The sequence below is a fragment of the Vombatus ursinus genome, unplaced genomic scaffold (assembly GCF_900497805.2).
Source record: "Vombatus ursinus unplaced genomic scaffold, bare-nosed wombat genome assembly UNPS02014778.1, whole genome shotgun sequence".
Taxonomy (NCBI): Eukaryota; Metazoa; Chordata; class Mammalia; order Diprotodontia; family Vombatidae; genus Vombatus; species Vombatus ursinus.
In genome coordinates this window covers 37,109,552-37,129,438 of record NW_020954556.1, presented here as the reverse complement: position 1 = coordinate 37,129,438, position 19,887 = coordinate 37,109,552, and the positions used below count along the sequence as shown (strand labels likewise).

Sequence of the window (19,887 nt, the reverse complement as noted above, 5' to 3'; positions counted from 1 at the left end):
CAAAACCTTAATGATTCCTTACCATATGTCTATATATTCATACAATTTTTAATTTAGCATATCTCAGGAATCAGATGATTGGAATTCTGAGAGGGCATTCTGCAAGGCCTTCTTTAAATAATTCTACCAATTTTTAAGTGCAAAACTTAAGGCCCATCATTTTCAGCTTTCTCCTTTAAACAGTATTTAACTAATTAAACTTAAAAATATTAAAATGAAATATTAAATATTAAATAATTTAAATAAATCAAATAAATCAATTTATTAATTTAATTAAATTTATTAATTTAATAATAATAAATAAATTTATTAATTTAATTAAATAAATAAATTATTTAAATAAATTTGAATAAATTAAAATAAAATAAAAATATTAAAAATAAATCATAAGGGCATACTTACAGTTAGTTATAAAATATAAAAGCTTACAGGAGTTAAATTCTTACACAATGATCCACTGAAACCTAAAGGAGTCTGAGCTTAGGAGGGGAGGAAAAGGGATAGAGATCACTGATTGGTTATTACAAGGACAAAGGTTAGTGAATCAAGTCTAGACATTTCATTTATTTAAAACAACTCTTGCCAATCATATTTTTAAGATTTTGAAACACACAATTATAATCTGTTTAGAAGTATTTTAGCACCAACACTGTCAACATCTAAAATATCAAAGGAAAATGAGATCAAAAGAATTTCAATAATACATATTTAATTCAGAAACGTAAATGTTTACCAGAATTCATAGATAAGTTACCAGTAAAGTGAACAAATCAGCTTAGGACTACACTGATCAAATAGTACAAAGTTAAAGCAATAATCTAAACCAAATGCCATTGAAATGTTTATAACAAGCCATTTTATGGTGCATAGCAAAAGGTATGAATTTACAATGCCTAGCTATTATGCTTTAATCCTCTACTAGATGCATATTTGGTTATAAATTTCAAGCCTTTTCAGTTTCACTTTCAATCGAAAAACCTAACCTGCATGCTGCAATCACCGAACAACATGGCTGGTCACATACAAAAGCATAAGAAAAGAAAATTTTAAAGTCGATTTACCCTTGTCCTTCCAATTTTTCTGCTGACCGTCCATGGTTCCCCAAAAGCTCTAGCTGACAGCTGGGATTATCAATTATGCATACCAACAGAAGAGCTGCAAAAAGAAAAATCTACTGCCTGGGATCCGAAACATCAGTTTCCTCCACAGAGGTCTGCAGTCTTATGTGCTGCACAACTACTGCAGGACTTGTGTCACCTGACGTCTTCTGGGTGTGGAGCAGACTGACGCAGTGCAATCTGTAACTAGGCTACTAATACCTCAGCACTAATTCCTGCATTCAATCTGCTTATTGTTCTAACCATTGGCTTGTTGCTCAAACCAAAAAGAACCTATTTGTCAGGTGAGGGCAGACTATCAATCTACATAAAGGACATCTGATTTTCACAATGGCAGAAATGTTATTGACACATATCTGTTATGTCTGGGTAATGCTTTTTTGTCAGACTGTTACATTATGATATAGGTATTCAGGCTCGGTTTAAACTATAAACTGATTATCACAAGGATTGTACCTTACACAATTAAAATGGGCTGATCCAAAGAAGGGTCAGAGTTTACATTTCAAACCTGTAAAGTGCAGATTCTTCTTGTTTTAAATTTATTATAAACTAAATAATTACAAGCTAAACATTTGGCATCTAGTGCCCTTAAGTGTATCTGAGAAGATACAGGATCAAGAAATTTTGAAGAATAATTCAATAGAGAAATGCTGGTTTGTTATTATTTTGACACATTTCAGAACCAGAATTTCTTCAATAACATTTAGTATCAGCTCATTCTGTCCTTTATTCAAAATATAAAATTGGATAGCACTTACGGGAATATAATCTCTATATAGTTACCACAATGTAATCAAAACGCTCTAAAAAAAATTCTTTGATTCATTCATAGACAAATTCTTTATAGAGGAAAGTTCACATGCCAAGAATCCTTTTAATAACCTTTGGAAATTTGTATGAGAACACATATAAAGATTTACTGCAGAACTATTAAAACTAAAAAAAAAAACCCTTTTAAACTATGTCAAAATTTCTAAAATTTGATAAATTCAATTTCATTAAATCAATAAAATGCTTTTACTCTACTAAAGAATATATACTATTATATAAGCTTCTGTCATATATAGCTAATTACTTTCAAATAAGCACACTGGCCAAACACTTAACATTAAAATTTAGCCTTTACAAGTCATAAACTAGTTAAAAGAAATACATGAAATGACAGTGTTGCATGATATATGATCTATGATTGAAAGTTCATTTTTGTTAAGAAACCACATTCAGTAATCTTATAATGAAATTTGAACATTTCTGGAACTTTCTAAAATTATGTGGGCTAGAAAATCCTTAAATATCAGATGCAACAAATAGCCAATCACTCATTTCTTGCTTTCCCACCTACCAAATATGAATAATGCAAAACAATTTTAAGAGATTATGTTTCACCTACAGTAAAATGGAACACATAAATTTTTATTCCATATATTGTAGCCTGGCTTTAACTTGAGAACTGTTACCAGATCTCATTGTACCTAGGGGCTCTCAAATTTAAGTTTTAGAAATGGCACTGCTCTTTAAAAACTATTTTTTTTTAAATATCAGGATCCAATCTGAACTTTTGATATTCCATTTCAATTTATAAAATATATCAAAACACATTGGCGCAAGCCTCCTGTACATCCAAAAATCCTGATACTTTTTAACGGTTGCTGAACTACTTTTTAAAAATTATCTTTATTAATGTTGTTTTAACATCACATTCATTTCTAAATGTCTCATGAACTACATATTGTAACAAATATCTGAAAAGAAAAAAAGTGTATTTCAGCAAAATAACAACCAGAGTCTGACAATCTACACAATCGTCCCTTACCTCGGCAAAGAGAGAAAGGCCTTGGACAGATCACAGGGTAGTCATTATCACATCACTTTTCCCCACAGATCCTCCATCTGCACTCCTGCAGTCACTGGGTATATTATTTTCCTAGTTCTGCTCATTTCACTCTAAATCAATTTACAGGTTTTTAGGGGCTAAACTTATTACTTAGTTGGTACAAGAAACTCCCAGACAAGGAAATTCTCTCTGCCAATTCAAGTGGGTCCCTTTCCTGCAATGTCTAGTCTTGGACAGCTGCCTAAACTTCAGAGAGGAAACCTGACTTCCCCTCCACCCCAAGAATGCCTCTTTTAAAAAGATGTTCAAAGGTCTTCACACACCCCACCCCCAACATCACTTTGAAAGAGGACTTTAAAAAGTACTCCTTCTGCCATAGCATAGTGGAAAGAACTTTGAACTTGGGAGTTCGAAGACCTGGATTCCAATACTACCTTTGCCACCTAGCGGCTATGTGACCATAGACCAATAATCTAACCTTTTAAGAACTTAATTTCCTCATCTGGGGAAAGGCTATTTACCTTACAAGGTTGTTTTAAGAAAAAACACTACCCAAACCTTAAAAGTGTTATAGAAATAAGAAATATTAACATTCGCTAACCCTTTCTTATGGAAAAACAATGTATTTCATGCAGTCACAGAATCATTTCTATAACATCTATTAAAAGAAAACCTTTCCACCACAACCATCCCACCCAACCTGTACACTGTACACCAGTGGTAGTCAAATTCAAATAGAAATCCCTGACACTCATACACTGACTTGGAAAAATGCAAACTAATATTATTTTTGTCATGCTGTACCATTTACTGACTACTTTTAATCTGGTTCAGGCTGTACACAATACTTTTGTTGGCCACTGGCTGACAAGGAGTTTGACATCTCTGGCGCACCTAACCTTCAACATATCCTGCTATAAATCATACATTAACAACTTCAATTAGAAAGCAAAATGAGGTTAAAAAAATAATCCCAACTAGTTTAGGGTTCTAACTACAGTATATTTAAAGTGAGCTGGAATATTAACATTAAACCGCAAACAAACCATTGTGAAACCTCCCTATAACATCATTTGACCATAACATTTAAGCTACAAGGACATGTATTCCCTGATGCTGATGGCATGCACAAAAACACTGTTCCTTTGGAACTAGCAACTTCCTCTAATTTTCCCTTACCACTGTTTTTAAGACTGGATTAATAAAGTTAGACAGGGTGGGTATGACTGAAACTGCTTCTCTCTAAAGAATTCTGGGAATACATTGACAAATTCTCTGAGAGGATGTCTGGGATACCTGGAAAAGAATACCTGGGATACTTCCTAGTTATGTGATCAATACTAAATCTCATAAACTCTCCATGTCTCAATTTCTTCATCAGTAAAACAAAGATAATAAAAGTTATATTACCTACCTCCAGGGGTTGTTATGAGGATTGAATGGAATGACATACATAAAGCATTTTTTAAATTTCTATTTTGCAAATGTTAAAGTCTACATAAATATCTGAATCTTTTATTTTTCAATTTTCCTTACCAATGACCAAAAGTTTCCATCCTTACAAACTCCTTGGCTCAAAGTCAGCAATTATTTAGAATATAACTTACTTTACATTTGTTACATTTTATATTGGTTTTATCCTAAGGAGATTTTTAAAGGACATGCAAGATCCAGAAGAGAGCAACTACTTTTTCAAGTTGAGTTCTAAGGGTGGGTAATTACACCAAAAGATTTCCATAGCTGTCTAATTTCAAACTGAAGAGATTACTAAACTAGAGAATAGAAATAAAAGAATTACAAAATTTAATATATCGTTAGAACCCTGAAGAAAACATAAAGCTCATTCATTATTTACAAACTGTTCACGTAGCTTTGAGTCTCCTAGTTAGATTATTTCAGAGGTACATAAGACTAAAACTATTTTCACAATAATCCTAAAATGTTTTAATTTCTAATATGGTAAATATCATTAGCTATAACCCACAAAAACAAAGTCTACCTGTGTATATGTGCGCGTGGGGAGGTGTCTTTCAATAATTTCAATAATAAGTGTAAAAGCATCCTGAGATATTTGTAAAGAGTTTAAGAACTGATGCCCCACATAAATGTGAATCTAAAAAGAAAAACCCCACTGCTTCACAGAAATTTTTAAAATGCACTTCTAGATTGTTTTTAAGAAACTAAACAGATATGTTCATTTGTTATGTTCTTATCATTGAAAACTTTTTAAAAAGAAACCCAAGTTATATGCAGTCATATAACACCCCCTATGGGCAGAATTAGAAAACTTCAGCTTTGACTAATGACTGGAGAGAACGCAGTATTAAAGTGGAATGTCCTGGATATGGCATTTAGAGATTCTGCTGCTTACTACTAGTGATGGAGTTTCCTTACTTGCAAAACTGGAGTGAAGGAAGGTGGGCCATTAGATGACCACTTCCAGCTCTAAATCTATAGTTTTATGTAATATATTTTAAATATATACATGTAATATATTTAAATATATTTTACATAATACATTTAAAAATTGAAAAATGCCAAAGGTATTCTAGTTCAAGTTAATAGCCAAAAATAAAATCTGACCAAGTTGTAATATATGAATAAAACCATGCAAAGAATCAATATTAACAGCTACAAGTTACCAAATTAGAGAGGTAATATTTAAGAGGATAACAATTTGATATTAGCTCTGTGCTATATAATCTAAAGCAAACCTCCATGTTTAAGTTACATATTCTCATGGAAAGCATTATTTACTTCATATTTTTAAAATACATAGGTTTAGGGAGTTCAAAAGAATACATAATAATGTAAAAAATGACTCAATTACTCAGTCTGAAATACAAGTTGTTCATATTTTAAAATTCAGACATTTCAGAAATATTATTTGTTGGTATTTACTAAATACAGCAAAGTTTAAGTAGGATGATACGGAGAAAAGAACAATTAGATCTGAATCAAAAAACCTCAATTCTAATCCTACCTGCTCTACTTAACTACCTAAGAGGCAAGTCACTTAAGTTTATCTGTCCTCAATTGTTAAAATGAGAGGAAATGAACTAGATGACCTTGAAGGTAATTTCCAGTTCCAAATCCTAGGAGTCAAATATTCTTTTTTAGAAAATTATTAGTCTTTGTTGGGCAAATTTTTTAAGTCAGTATGACAGAATTTCCCACGTTTTCTACTTTAGACACTAGATGGCACCAAAACCCATCTTCTAGAGCAAGCCATAAGGCTAGTTAAACTCCAGAAGTTTACTTTGGTATTTGTACTCTACTCGTTCTAAGAAACAAGAACACGGTGCAAACCAAATAAAGAGAGTAGAGGAAAAAAAAAGATATAGGGGAAAAAGGTGCTTCTGCCTGTTGATACAGTAGGGAAAGTCACATAAATGTCAATCTTTGTTTTTTCATTTCAACAAACTGCAATTCCTACTGTACTACCTACTGGGAGAAAACATGCCATTTTGCTACTACATGGTCATTGTTCTCATGGACTTCTAGGAGTGAGAGAGTAGAAAAGGAGAGCAAGAGAATATATACACATAAAAATATACATACATTGCATAAGCACAAATAATTAATACCAAATAACATGTAAAATATTACTGCATATGCTCAGGCCTAATTTAGGTACTCATTACTTCTCTGGACAATTACCATGGCCTCCTAATTCCTCTCCTTGTTCAAATCTCTCCCCTCTCCAATCTATTCCCCATCCAGATGCCAAAATAATACTTCTAACGCATAAGTCTGACTGTCACTCACTCCTGTGGCTCTCTCTTGCCTCTAGGATTAAATGTTCGGCATTTAAAGCCTATCACATGACCTGGCCCTAAACTGTCTACAAAAACCAGTTAATATCTTTAATAGTTGAATTATCTCTTTTTGGATATTTTTACCCATCTTCTTATTAAAGAAGCAGTTCTCTTAATTTTAATTTTTGATGGGTCTTAAATTTCTTTAATTTCATACTGAGAGTTGATATTTTCAAATATTTCACAACTAGTTAACAATTCCGAAAAAGCACAATATAAATAATTTAACATATGCAAACAGAGGTTTCTAATCTATCTTAAAATGTTAACTAGAAATTTAAATGGTATGGTTCAGGTTTTGGGGTTTTTTTTTTTTAAGAGCATTAGGGAAAGATAGGTGGTCCTGGGAAGATAGTAGAAGGAGGTAACCTAGGACAAGAATTGTCCTCTCCCTCCCCCAAAATAAATAAGAAAAAGGACAAGTAACAAAAATTGCAATGAAATGAAAAGGAAAACAGAAAGAACTGACCACAAGGAAAAGGCCACTCAGCTAAAGAAATGAGAGAAAGATGGCTTCTTGGACCTTGCTTTCAGTAGCATCCTGGGGGGGACCTTCTTCCCTTCATAACCACCAAGTCAACCAGGGTCACACAGGGATTTAAGTCAAGCACAGAAAGGAGGGTGGCACTCATAAAAAGTGGATATGGAAAAGATAAAGAACAGGTTCAATTCTAGTGGCCTTCAGAGTTTCCCTCAAACAACAACCCAAATGGAAAAACCTCATTCCCTGAGGATCACAGATCTCATCTAACTGTGGTGGGTGGGGAAAAAGGCAGCAAGGGCTGGGAGGGTTGCACAGGAGCACTGTTTTAATAGAAGGTAAATGATTGGCAATAAGAATGATTATACAGCAAGGACATCATAGAAAAAAAAGAAGCAGTGACTGATAAATATAAAAGTTGACTAAGAAGAAAAGAATAGAAAGATAAAAGCCATAGCAATGAATCAGTGCTCTGAAGTAAAGAAGCATTCTCTTCTGAGAAAAGTTACAGTACTAAAACAAATTCTGCAAAGCCCCCTGAAATGACAGTGAAGCAATTCCAAGAACTGCCTAAATGTTTTACAAGAGCAAAGAATTCAGTGAAAATGTCAAAGAAATGAGAACAGAAATTAGAGCTCTTGAGGAAAAAGTCAACTAAAAAGTTACAGAAATTTAAAACAAAAGACAAAAAGATTCCAAAACGAGATTCTCTGAAAAAGAACAAAATTTAAATGTAAAATGGCAGAGGGAGGAGTAAAATTAATTGAATAAAGGTAACGATTGGAAAAACTCATGAAAGTTCTACAAAACAACTTTAAAATAGGATATGGGGGCAGCTAGGTGGCGTAGTGGATAGAGCACTGGCCCTGGAGTCAGAAGTACCTGAGTTCAAATCCGGCCTCAAACACATAACACTTACTAGCTGTGTGACCTTGGGCAAGTCACTTAACCCCACTGCTTAGCAAAAAAAAAAAAAAAAAAAAAAAGATAGGATATGAAGAGATAATCTAAGGATTACAGGTCTTACAGAAAACATGAATGCTATGCTTTTAGAAATCATACAGGAACATTACCAAAAAACACCAGTAACAAAGTAGAGATCGACAGATCTCTACTCCATGTTGAATTCACCAAGAAAACTCTGTAGTTAAACTTCAAAATTACAACAAACAATAAATTTTGCAAGCAACCATGAAGAACACTTTCATTTCCCAAAGACAACAAATTAGCATAGCAAAGGATCATGCCTTCTTTGTAAAACAAACAAACAAAAAAAAAAAAACACTATAGATGGAGAGCTAAAAGGGACCTCAATGACCACCTAGTTCAATCTCCATTTTACAGATGGCCCAGGGAAGTTAAGTGACTTGTCCAATGTCATACAAGCTTTAAGTGTGAGATACAGAATTTTAAACCAGGTGCTCTGACTCCAGTCAGCGCTCTTTCTGTCACATACCACGCTGCCCGAAAAATCAAAGGAAAAATTGGAATGATATTCCAAAAAAGATCAGTTTAGGTCCTTAAAAATTCTTTAAAAAAAAAAAAACAAAAAAAACCCAGACTAATCAAAGAAAATAATAGGGCATTCAGTGAAAGGAGAGAATGAGTTATTCCTTAAAAAGAACCCAAAGGTGAACTGCATGTTAAAAAAGGCAAACTGACTCAACACAAGCTAAACGTTCAAATAGTAATGAAAGACTGAGAAATCAAATATTTCTTTTTCATGTGGGTGAGACAAAGATACAAGTGTAGGAAGGGAAATCTTGTTGCTTGTTTCAATTTCCCTTATTATAAAAATCACAGATTAAGAGACAGTGAGAAGGAAAAGGGAGTGTCAACAGACTAAAGAATTGAAGGAACTCATTACTAAAAGAAATACAAAGCTAAATGACTGAGGTTTCATCTCTCACCTAACAAATTGGCAAGAAAAGAGCACCCCTGAAATGGTACCTTTTAAAATGGAGAGAAGGGAGTTCACAAAGGAACACAGATTAGTAATGTTGGTACTGTTACCTTTAATACTTAAAACAACAACTTGTACATAATATCTATTTCTATTCTTTGTATATAGAAATGTTTATTTTTTGTCAATGTTTGTGAAGTTCATAACTTAAAAAAGTAGGAGAAATTGAATGCTCTGGAAGGTCTTATTTTACAAAGGCAAGAGAGGATGAGAATTTAGGTGGCAAGAAGGCATCCAAAGTGGATGCTTTTGGAGCACAATTTTTTACTAACCTCTGCTAGGGGAAAAGAAATAGCTGAACAAGAGGACATAGGTTGAAAAGGAGAATTCCATGACATCAAATTAATGAGGGAAAAGGCAAAGAACAGGCCAGAGCCCATCAGATTCAAGTAACCGAGCACTCTCAACTGCACCATGCTGCCTCCTTTGAGAATTTACATTCCTGAGAAGAAATTCTAGAATAACCTAGAAAGGGAAACAAGTAAGAAACAAGTTGGAATTCAAGCAACAATTCTTAGAAAGGAACATTATAAATGTCAGTGAAATGAAGCAAAAGGATGATGCAGGAAGAGGAAAGACAAGGATAATTAAGTACTACACTTACCAGAACTGGAAAAGAGACAGGAGATGAAATTTGAGATTAGGATTGGGCAGAGTACTTGAGGGAGGAGAATTAATGAGAGAGATTAATGATCCTTGTTTTCTAGGATCAGATTACTATAAAGAAAACAACATGCACAGACTAAATGCTGACTTAAAAATGGGGAAGAAAGAAATATAAGTTAGGTTTAATTGGTTGTAACCCTAAATGTGAATGGATTAAATGCCTGAAAAGAATAGATTCTTTTAAACCAATAATTTTTTGCAAATAAGAAAAACATTTAAAACATATATACACAAAGGGATATCGACCAGAACTATGACTTCATTTGCATAGAGAACTTCTAATAAACAATCTCACTTTATCATTTCAACACCTTTGCCTGAATCTTATAGTCAAGAGTGAAAATGAGGGAATGGACCAAAATTATGCTTCTGGTGATTACAAAAGAAGCATTGCAATCATGGATAAGGTAATCATAAAAAATTGATATCAAAAGTGAAATTAAATTATTCTGAAAGGCATACAGACTATAAAAAAATAAATATAATAAATGGCCTAATGGGTCATTTTTTTTTAAAGCCAGGTGAATTGCAAAAATATACTGACAGTAATAAAATAGTAGCAGACTAACACTCCTCTTTCAGAGTCAAATAAATCAACCATAAAGATAAAAAAAAGAAAATAGAGAGAAGAACAGATTGCAAGAATTAGATGTGACAGACCTGTGGTAATTTCTATATGGAAAAATTATAGAATGTACATATTTTCTAGCATCTCAAGGCACTTTTACAGAAACTAATTATGTGTTAGGTCATAAAGGAATTATAAACAAATGGCAAAACAAAAGGCAAAAATAAACATCTTCAATAAACCATAAAACAGTAAAAAAATTTAATAAAGGAAATATGAATAATGATACATTATTAAATAGAGGCTAAATAATGACATCCTGAATAAATATGTCAAAGAACAAATCATAGGAACAATGACTAAATAGGTTAAGGAAAATTATTATAATAATGAAACTTATAAACACAGTTAAATCAGTTGGTCCTCACAGGAAAATTTTATCTCTGAAAATTTGCATTAAGAAAATAGAAAAAAAGGATCAATGAAGTGACCATATGATTAAAGACTACAAAATAAATTAACAACTCTTTTAAAAGTGGAAAAAAAAAAAAGAACTTAAAAATTAGAGCAAATTAGCTGTGTGACCCTAGGCAAGTCATTTAAACTCTGTCTGACTCAGTTTCCTCACCTGTAAATCAGAGATAATAATAGCATGTACCTCCAAGGGCTGTTGTGAGGATTAAATCAGATACTGTGTAAATTACTGAGCACAGTACCTGGCATTCACTAAGTACTTAATAAATGCTTGTTTCCTTCCTTTTGTGAAACAAATATGGTCTCAATATCCAAACTCAAGATCAGAGAAGATAAACCTACAGAGGCCAACCTCACTAATGAATACTGATGCAAAGATCTAGAAAATAATTCACTATGACTAAATTGGATTCATATGGAGGATTAGCATATAAATACCAAAGAATAAACAAAAACAAATCATAACCCAGTCTAGAGCTAGAAAGTTACTTAAAGGTCATCTAAACTAACCTTTCCTCATTTTAATCCTAAAGAAACTGAGGCCCAACAAAGTTAGCTGACATGGTCACACAAATAGTGTCAGAGGTGGGATATGAATACATTGTCTTCTGACTCGTCTTTCTCCTGTATCACCACACTGCCTCTCCTAAATCATACAATTATTTCAATACTCAGAAAAAGACAGTAAAATGTAGTTCTCATTTATGTTAAAAACTCTGAATAGTATACAACAAAGAAAGAGCTCTTCTTTTAATATACGTAAACAAATAAAAATATATGTAAACAAATAAAAAAATTAAAAAAATACAAATGAGAGTAAAGCAAAAAAATGGCCTCCATGCCAATATTCTCTGATATAGCTCTAAATATTCTCACTATAGCAATAAGAGGATAGAACTAAAGGTATAAACACAAAGTGCCCCAAAAGTCTTACTCTATTTAAAACTTTTGTGACAGACCTTGCAGTCATCCTGCATAAGCAAAGAGACAGCAATATTATTATCTGCAGATGATGTAGGAAATTGTGAATCAAAGAAAGGTAATGGCTACAATATTTAGAATATAAAATAAATCTACACAAATCACCAGTATGCCTGTGCAGTACTATGCCCCTTCAGTTCTCATCAGTCTGTACTTCTGACTTAGCTACAATATCCCAGAAACCTCTTTATCCTAGATAATGACTTCATTACTTTCCCTCTAAATGGATGGCACCTTTCAGAACCCCTATTCAAGGAGAGTGCCCAAGCCAAATACGTCATTTCTCATGTTGTACTCTGGACCTTCCCTCTACCATGGAGGGGTGGAATGAAGGTAACCTTCAGCCTTCCTCCCTTCTCCAGCTTTCTTTTATGTATTGTCTTGACAAATTAGAATGTAAGCTCCCTGAAGGCAGGAATTATTTTTATGCTTATATCTGTATATGGGAACATGTATCATATATTGTGTACCTTATGCTTATATTCGTATATAAGGGTGGTTAGATGGCACATTTTATGGTGGTCCAAGAGTCAGAAGACCTGGCCTCAGGCTACGTCATTTAACCTCTGTTTGCCTGAGTTTCCTCATCTGAGGGATAATAATAGCACCCATCTCTCAGGGTTATCATGAGGATCAGATAGGACAATAATTGTATAGTGCTTAGCACATTGCCTGGCCCACAGTATTATATAAAGATTACCAATTATAATTATTATTGTCATTTTAGGGCTTAACTAGAATCTGGTACATAGAAAGCCCTTAATAAACTCTTGTTGACATTGTTGTCAATATTAACAAAAAACAGGAAAAACTAACCACTCAAAAGTGTACAGATATTTGGGAGTTAACCCATTAAAATATATGAAAGACATAAATACAACTATAAAATATTATTTTCAGAAATAAAGGGAAATTTAAATAAGTTAGGAAGATTTAGTGGTCATGACTGGGTCATGGAAATAGAATAAAGATGAAAATACTACTTTAACTACTTTATATATTTATTGCTATGCCAATCAAATTACCAAAGGAGATACTTTATGGAACCAGAAAAAAAACAAGATTCCTTTGGAGAAACAAAGGTCTAGAATCTCAAGGAAAATGAAAATGAAAAATAAAAAAGTAAAATTTAAAGAGCATAACATTACCAGACTTCAAACTGTATTATATAGCAGTAAACATGAAAATTATTTGGCATTGGTAATAAAAAAAAAAAATTAAAAGCACTGAACTCTCTGGGCCTCAGTTTCCTCATTTATTAAATGAGGTGGTTGGACTAGATGGTCTCTAACATCCTTTACAACTCTATGATCCTACAAAAGCAAAAGCCCAGTCTTTGATTAACTCAAGAACATAGGGGGAAAACTCCCTATTTGAGAAATTTGGTTTGAAACCAACATCTTATACTGCATAACCATAATAAACTCAAAATGAATTTGACTTAAGAAAAAAAAAGGCCACATTATTTTAAAAATAGAAGAATATGAGAATTCTTAACTAAACGAGACAGTGGGAGTCAAAATTGATGACATAAAAAATTGTAAGTCTTCATGCAGCCAATGAAGCAGAGACACTGTGAGATAGAAAAAAATACTTCATCAAATAACATTAATAATTTTTACATCTAATATACATGGGGAATTAACATAAATATAACTACAAACCATCCTTCAAAAGATAATTGGTCAAAGGACAGGAAAAGTTTTCAAAAGAATTACTAATATACTCTTAATCACTAATAGTAAAAAGAAATGCAAATTTAAACAACTCTGAAGCTTCACGCTTCAAATTCTGAAAACAGACAAAAATGCGGGAAGGATTATAACCAGTGATTTTTACCTGTATATGGAACTCCCAATAAGGCAATTCCCTACATCAAATTAGATTGATTACCAGAGAGTGGTCTGGGGCATTGAATTAAGCGGCTTGTCCTAGGTATCAAATGGCTGGTATTTGCCAGGGGCAGTACTTGAACCAGCAGCTAGGTGGCACAATGATTATTGTGCCAGACCCGGAGTCAGGAAGACTCATCTTCCTAAATTCAAGTCTGGCCTCAGACACTTACTAGCTATGTGACCCTGGACAAGTCACTTAACCCTGTTTGTCTCAGTTTCCTCATTTATAAAATGAGATGGAGAAGGCAATAACAAACCACTTCAGTATTTCTGCAAAGAAAACCCCAAATCAGGTCACAAAGAGTCAGACACAACTGAAACAATTCACCAACAAATGTACTTTACCCAGGTCTTTTTGACTCAACAATAGCTCTCTATCCCATACTGCTTCTGTTGTCTCAGAATTATTAAAACTTTTTTTTTTTACTGCATTAGCAGTAAAAATTGTTTACTGAATACATATTGTATATCAAAATCTTCATGGTTTGGATGGATAGTGCTGTGTTACAGACTTCGAGCTAGAAGAAACCTAAGGACATCTAGGCCACAGGTGTCAAATCACTGCCTCCAACGTTCCCTAGTGCAGCTGAACCAGATTAAAATGGAATTGGGAGAGAGTTAACAAAATAAATAAAAATACAATAAAGGACAACTAATATTACATTTCAAAACTACCTTCAGAGATCCTTATATATGGATTAGTAGCTTCTATAGACCAAACCACCCCAGCCCCACCCCCACCCCACCCACTTAGGCCAAGCTTTTCACTACAGATGAGAAAACTAAAATCCAGGAAAATGAAGTAACTGGTCAGGTTTGGGGTGCTGAGTGGCAGGTATATGTTTAGCCCAAATTCCCTACTCTTCTACTATGCAATGGTTGCCTTTTTAAAGTAATTATCATTTGTGATCTTCTTCCAGTCTTTTTTCCAAAATCTTTCCCTTTTGAGACAATTTAAAAACTAAGTGAACACCTCTAAAATTCTCCCACCTCTGGAATGCATATCTTTTGTATATGTCAGGCAGGTATAGTTACCATTCTCAATTTCATCTTCTTTAGTTCATACGTTCCTATATTTAGAGCTAGGAGGGAACGGAGAGGCCATCCAGTCCGATCCCCTAATTTTACAGATGAGGAAACTGAGGCCCAGAAAAGTAAAGAGACTAGCCCTAGGTCACAGAGGTAGTTAGCATCTAAGGAGGGATTTAGGGCCCTTCCTCTCATTAAGGGAGGAGCCAATATTCATTCTAGTGTACCATAAAGTTCATCATATAACACATTCAGTAGTGGAATTTAAATATGATGGTTTGGCTATTATCAATAACAAGAATATACTGCAATCTATTCCACTTTGAAATCTGTTCTTTTTCCAGTTCTCTCTATAAATGTTCAAGATGATCAGACTAGAGGGGTTATGATCTCACACAAAGCTTTGTTTGTTATGTATCCTCTGATTATCCTTTTGATGAGGCAATACTGCTTATAATCTTCAGTTATCCTCCTCCAAGTTATTCACAATAACCTGAGCTCTAATTTTTTGCCCCTATTTTTCCATTTGGCAAGAATATAAGGAATTTGGCGTACAAGACAATTTCTGTAGTCCTTTTGCTCTCCTCATCATGGCTATTTTACACGATTTTATGCTTCTCTAAGAAACAATAATGCTCAAAGTCAATAGCTTGTTTAAACAGATGAAGTCAGAGCTGAAGTACACAGCATTATCCTGCTCTTAAGGTGTAGTGGAAGGAACACAGGAATAGTAATCTCCAAAGTCTAGTGTGAATTTAACCTCTGTTACTTACTCAGTGTTCTAATCTATAAAATGAGGATACTACTAGTAATACTCACTTCACAAGATAGTTTTATCAAATGAAATAATCTAAAGCACTTTGCAAACTTTAAAGCACTACATATAATGGACACTATTATTTATCCTTTCTCCTGCTTCAATAACTGATTTTGACTTTCATTCTAACCAGTATTTATCAGGCATGAGAAAAGAGGTGATTGAGGACAAGTGATTCTAAATGATGAGCCAACCAACAGGTGTTTCTCATGTCAGTACTCAATTAATTCCTGTCTATTAAAATATCCTTTATTTTGTTTTTGGTAGTATTTGGCAATTGTCACAACCACCAACTTCTGACTCTCCTCATCTGTGGGTGAGGAAAACATAAGACTAACCTTTGTATGCTTTCATTTATTAATTTCCAAAATGTTTTGCTATCTTCCCCTGTAGCCATCTTCACATTATATCATCAAGTATCAAGGTAGATGATTCAACAGGAAGACCCTGTCAAGTTCTTTACATAATTTAATTTCTTTACTTCATCCTTTGCAACTGAAACCACAATTAGCTTCAGGGATGTACACTGGCCTTCAGCTCATCATGAGCATTACCAGGGCAAGATGACCAAGTATCCATGAAATTACATTTCCTGCTGTCTTTTAGAAAACAATGAAACTAACTCCAACAATTCCTTTATTCACTTCACCAGGAGAGTCTGTGAATCACTGCTCCAATTAGCTACAACTACTGTTTTTTCTTTAAATTTCACCGACATCAGAAAGGTTGATACACATGTGATTCCTCTAGTAAAGTATTAAAGCACTAGGTGAACAAAAATTGCATGTTAGAGTATGAACAATTAAATTGGTGTTTGCATATCATCAAGAAACTTATTTTCTTTACACTTTTCGTTCCCCGCTTCCACCGTATATGACAATCTGTATGGAAGCAGAAGAAAGTTGCCAAAAACTAGTGGCCATTTTACATTGCATATTTTTTAAATCTCCATTCTTTAGAATTCACGTATCAGCCAATTTTTTAGTAAACAGCATCCCTGTACTTAGGCTGGTCCTTGTACAGCAGCTAGTCTGTCACTGGGACAGTCCTTGAAGTTTGTTCTAGAACTTGAGTTCTGCTAGTATAGTTTTAAAGAAGCCTGATGTGTCTCCACATCATAAGGCATCAGAGGAGGTATACAATAAGTGCCTAGGGAAAAACAAGGAAACTTGAGAGTGGAACTTGTTCACCAATCACACTTCAGTCTACAATGCTACAATAAAAACTGCCAATTGACAAGAATAGAAAATGAGAACAGATTATAAAGCCAATACTAAATTCAATAAATTTCTAGCTTTAGTTTTTAGACAGGTTATATTACTTTATCTTTTTCTAACAAAAATTTAAAATTAGAGTTGAGTACTGCAGAAAAGTTCTCCATAAAAGGAGTTTCCATTCAAGCAAATTTTATTTATGTAATTTGTTAGCTGATTCGACAACAATGTCAATGAGGTCAAGAAGTTACTGAGTCCAATCTTAACATGACCAATTAATTTAGCTTTTTCTACAGGCAGATGTCTTGTTGATGCTGAATATATAGTATCACTATAATACACCAAGAATGGCATTAAAAAACTAAATATGTATGTTACCACAGAAAACTTTTAGTGAGGAAGATAGAAGATACTCAAAGCAGGAATACAGGCATTAGAACATCATTTATATGTTATACAAGCTAGTAGCTGTAGATCCTACTTAGCAATTCATTTTTCTTTTGCAGCATTTTGAAAACTTGGCATCAAATCCCCAAATCCCAAATCTCCCTTTTACAATGAACCACCAATCCCCTGCATTTCCAAAACAGCATGGAAACTTCTGGCTGTACTTAATACTTACCAAACTCTGCTTCCAAATTTCTATCTGGGGACTGACAACGACTAATAATAAAGCTGATTTTTAGGGGACTAGTACCTGCTTCCCCCAAACATCATAAAAACTCCTTAAACTTGAATTATGGGCTAAGAATGTGGTTTTTCCTCCACATAATGACCCCACACAAACAGCTGCCATTATCAACACGAGCTGACAGCTCAGTAGAGACATCCCTGGAGACATGAATTATTCTATTTCCTAAAAGCAAGACTATTTAAGTCAGGAGTTCGTAGCTTTGTGTCACTGACCCATTTCTCGGTCTGGTAAAGCCTATGAACCTCTTTTCAAAAAAAATTTGTTGCCTACATTCATAAGGGAAGGAAACGCTAAATTTCAGTTAGAGGACTATAAAGATTTAATTTTTTTCCCATGCAAGTTTGCAGGCCCACTTAAATCTATCCACAGAGGTCTGTGAATCCTTGATTTAAGAAAAGTAGTGTTCCTCGTCAATAGCTACCTGACTTCCAACAGCATCATTCAGTAGCAAGTGAGTAGAAGGAAAGCAGGAGGAGGACAAAGCTGTTAAAGAATAATCCAGGGTTGGGGTTGGAGAAGACAAGGACAAGGGGGCAAGGAATTTTAAGAATAACATTTAACTGGTTAAGCAGTGTTTAAAAGAGCTCAAGAAAGCCAAGTGTGAGGGGGAGGGAATAATTTAATACAATAAGCTCACAGGGTATAGCAAAACATCTAGTACAAGTGTCTCATTTTACAGATGAAAAATCTGAGGCTCAGAGAAGTGACCTGTCCAAAGCCATACAGAGAAAAATGTGCAGAGAAAAGATCAGGACCCAGGTCCTCTAATTCCAAAATAAAGTCTCTTTCAACAAGATATGTATGGTCTTTGGTCTTAATACAAAGCAACAGTCAGTTGCTCTAGTAGAGACTGGATTCACTGATCTTTATCTTCATGCAGTTCAGGGACTCACGAGGATAGAGCACTGGGCCTGCAGTCAGTAAGACCTGATTTCATATCTGATTAACACTTACTAGTTTTGTGATCCTGACTACTTAACCTCTGTCTACTTCAGTTTCCTCATCTGTAAAAGGGGGGATAATAACAGTACCTACCTTACAGGACAGTTGTGAGGATCAAGTGAGGTAATGTTTATAAAGCACTTACTGCAGTGCCTGGAACATAGTAGGAACATAATAAACACTTGTCTCCTTCTTTCCTTAATCTCATTAATACTGTTACAATGAAAGTCAACGAACCAATTATGAAAAAGAATCTTCCTTAATGAATAGTTCCTTTATAGAGAACTTTTCTGTAACATTCAACACTGTTTTTTCTTGTTTAATAAGTTGATTTCTATCTTTAGTGATAACATCCTCATAAGACAATGAGAATTCATTTTAAAGTTGGCAGAGACCTTAGAAATCATGTTAACTTGATTTTGCAGAAAGGAGAAAGGAAGTGACTTGCCCAAGGTCGCACAAGGTAGGATTCAAAAATAATTCCACTCACTCCAAATTTAATGCTCTTTCCACTATATCATGAAGTTAAATGTTTCTGGTATTCTTCTTCTGTCATTATCTCCTTTATCACATGAAGAGGTGACCCTTCTTAACAAGGATACATGCACAAGTTTATTCTATTCCCAAACCTGTCCAACAGACTGCTCCCGCCATCATCCCCACCCTCTCATTTATTTTTCCCCAAAGGATAAAAAGATAGCTTTTTATTTAGAAGGCTGGAGGATATGCACTAGATTTCAAAAACATTTCTAAAAATACAAAACATCAAAAGTATCATATTCTCTGAAAACAAAACTTAAAACTCCAAAGTTCTTCCACATGGAGTGCCTAGATTTCTAATCCCTTCTTGTCTCCTGGCTACTTCCCTACCGCCCACAAACAACCTCCTGTCTCCAATATCCACTAAAAATCCTCCCTTTATCTGTCTATCCCAAATAACTATCATCCCATATCTCTTCTCCCTTTTGTGGCTAAACTCCTTGAGAAGGACATCTACAATCAGCCTTTCCTCTAACTCTCTCCTTAAGTTTCTTCAGTCTGACTCCCCGTCTTATCATTCAACCAAAACTGCTCTCTCCAAAGTCACAAGTGACTTTTCTAAATCTAATGGTCTTTTCTTCAGTTCTCACCTTTCTTAACCTCTCTACAGCCTCTGACACTGCTTGTCACCCTCTTCTCCCTAATAGTCTCTTTTCTCTAGGTTTTCATGACTTCCTTAAACTTGCTTCTCTTCCTGTTTGACCACTTCCTTTCTCACGTTTCTTCTGCTGGACCTTCATTTAGGCCATGTCCCCCAGGGTTCTGTCCTGGGTTCTTTTCTCTTCTGCCTCTAATTATTTCTCTTCATGATCTCATCAGCTCCCATGGTTTCAATTATCATCTCTATGCT

The 19,887-nt window shown here is 34.2% G+C and overlaps 1 protein-coding gene across 4 annotated transcripts in view; it reads right to left on the bottom strand.

Annotated features, from left to right (window-relative positions):
• The window catches only part of RTN4 (reticulon 4), a 72,018-nt gene that overhangs the window by 35,323 nt on the left and 16,808 nt on the right, over positions 1–19,887 (bottom strand). Inside the window, exon 1 of one of the 4 annotated variants that reach the window (XM_027865224.1) lies at positions 1,062–1,238. The exons of the other annotated variants lie outside the window; for them this stretch is intronic. Coding sequence (XP_027721025.1) covers positions 1,062–1,095 — 34 coding nt within the window. The 5' untranslated portion in view covers positions 1,096–1,238. Of the gene's footprint in view, positions 1–1,061; positions 1,239–19,887 lie in introns of those variants that run through there. 4 annotated transcript variants of the gene reach the window in all.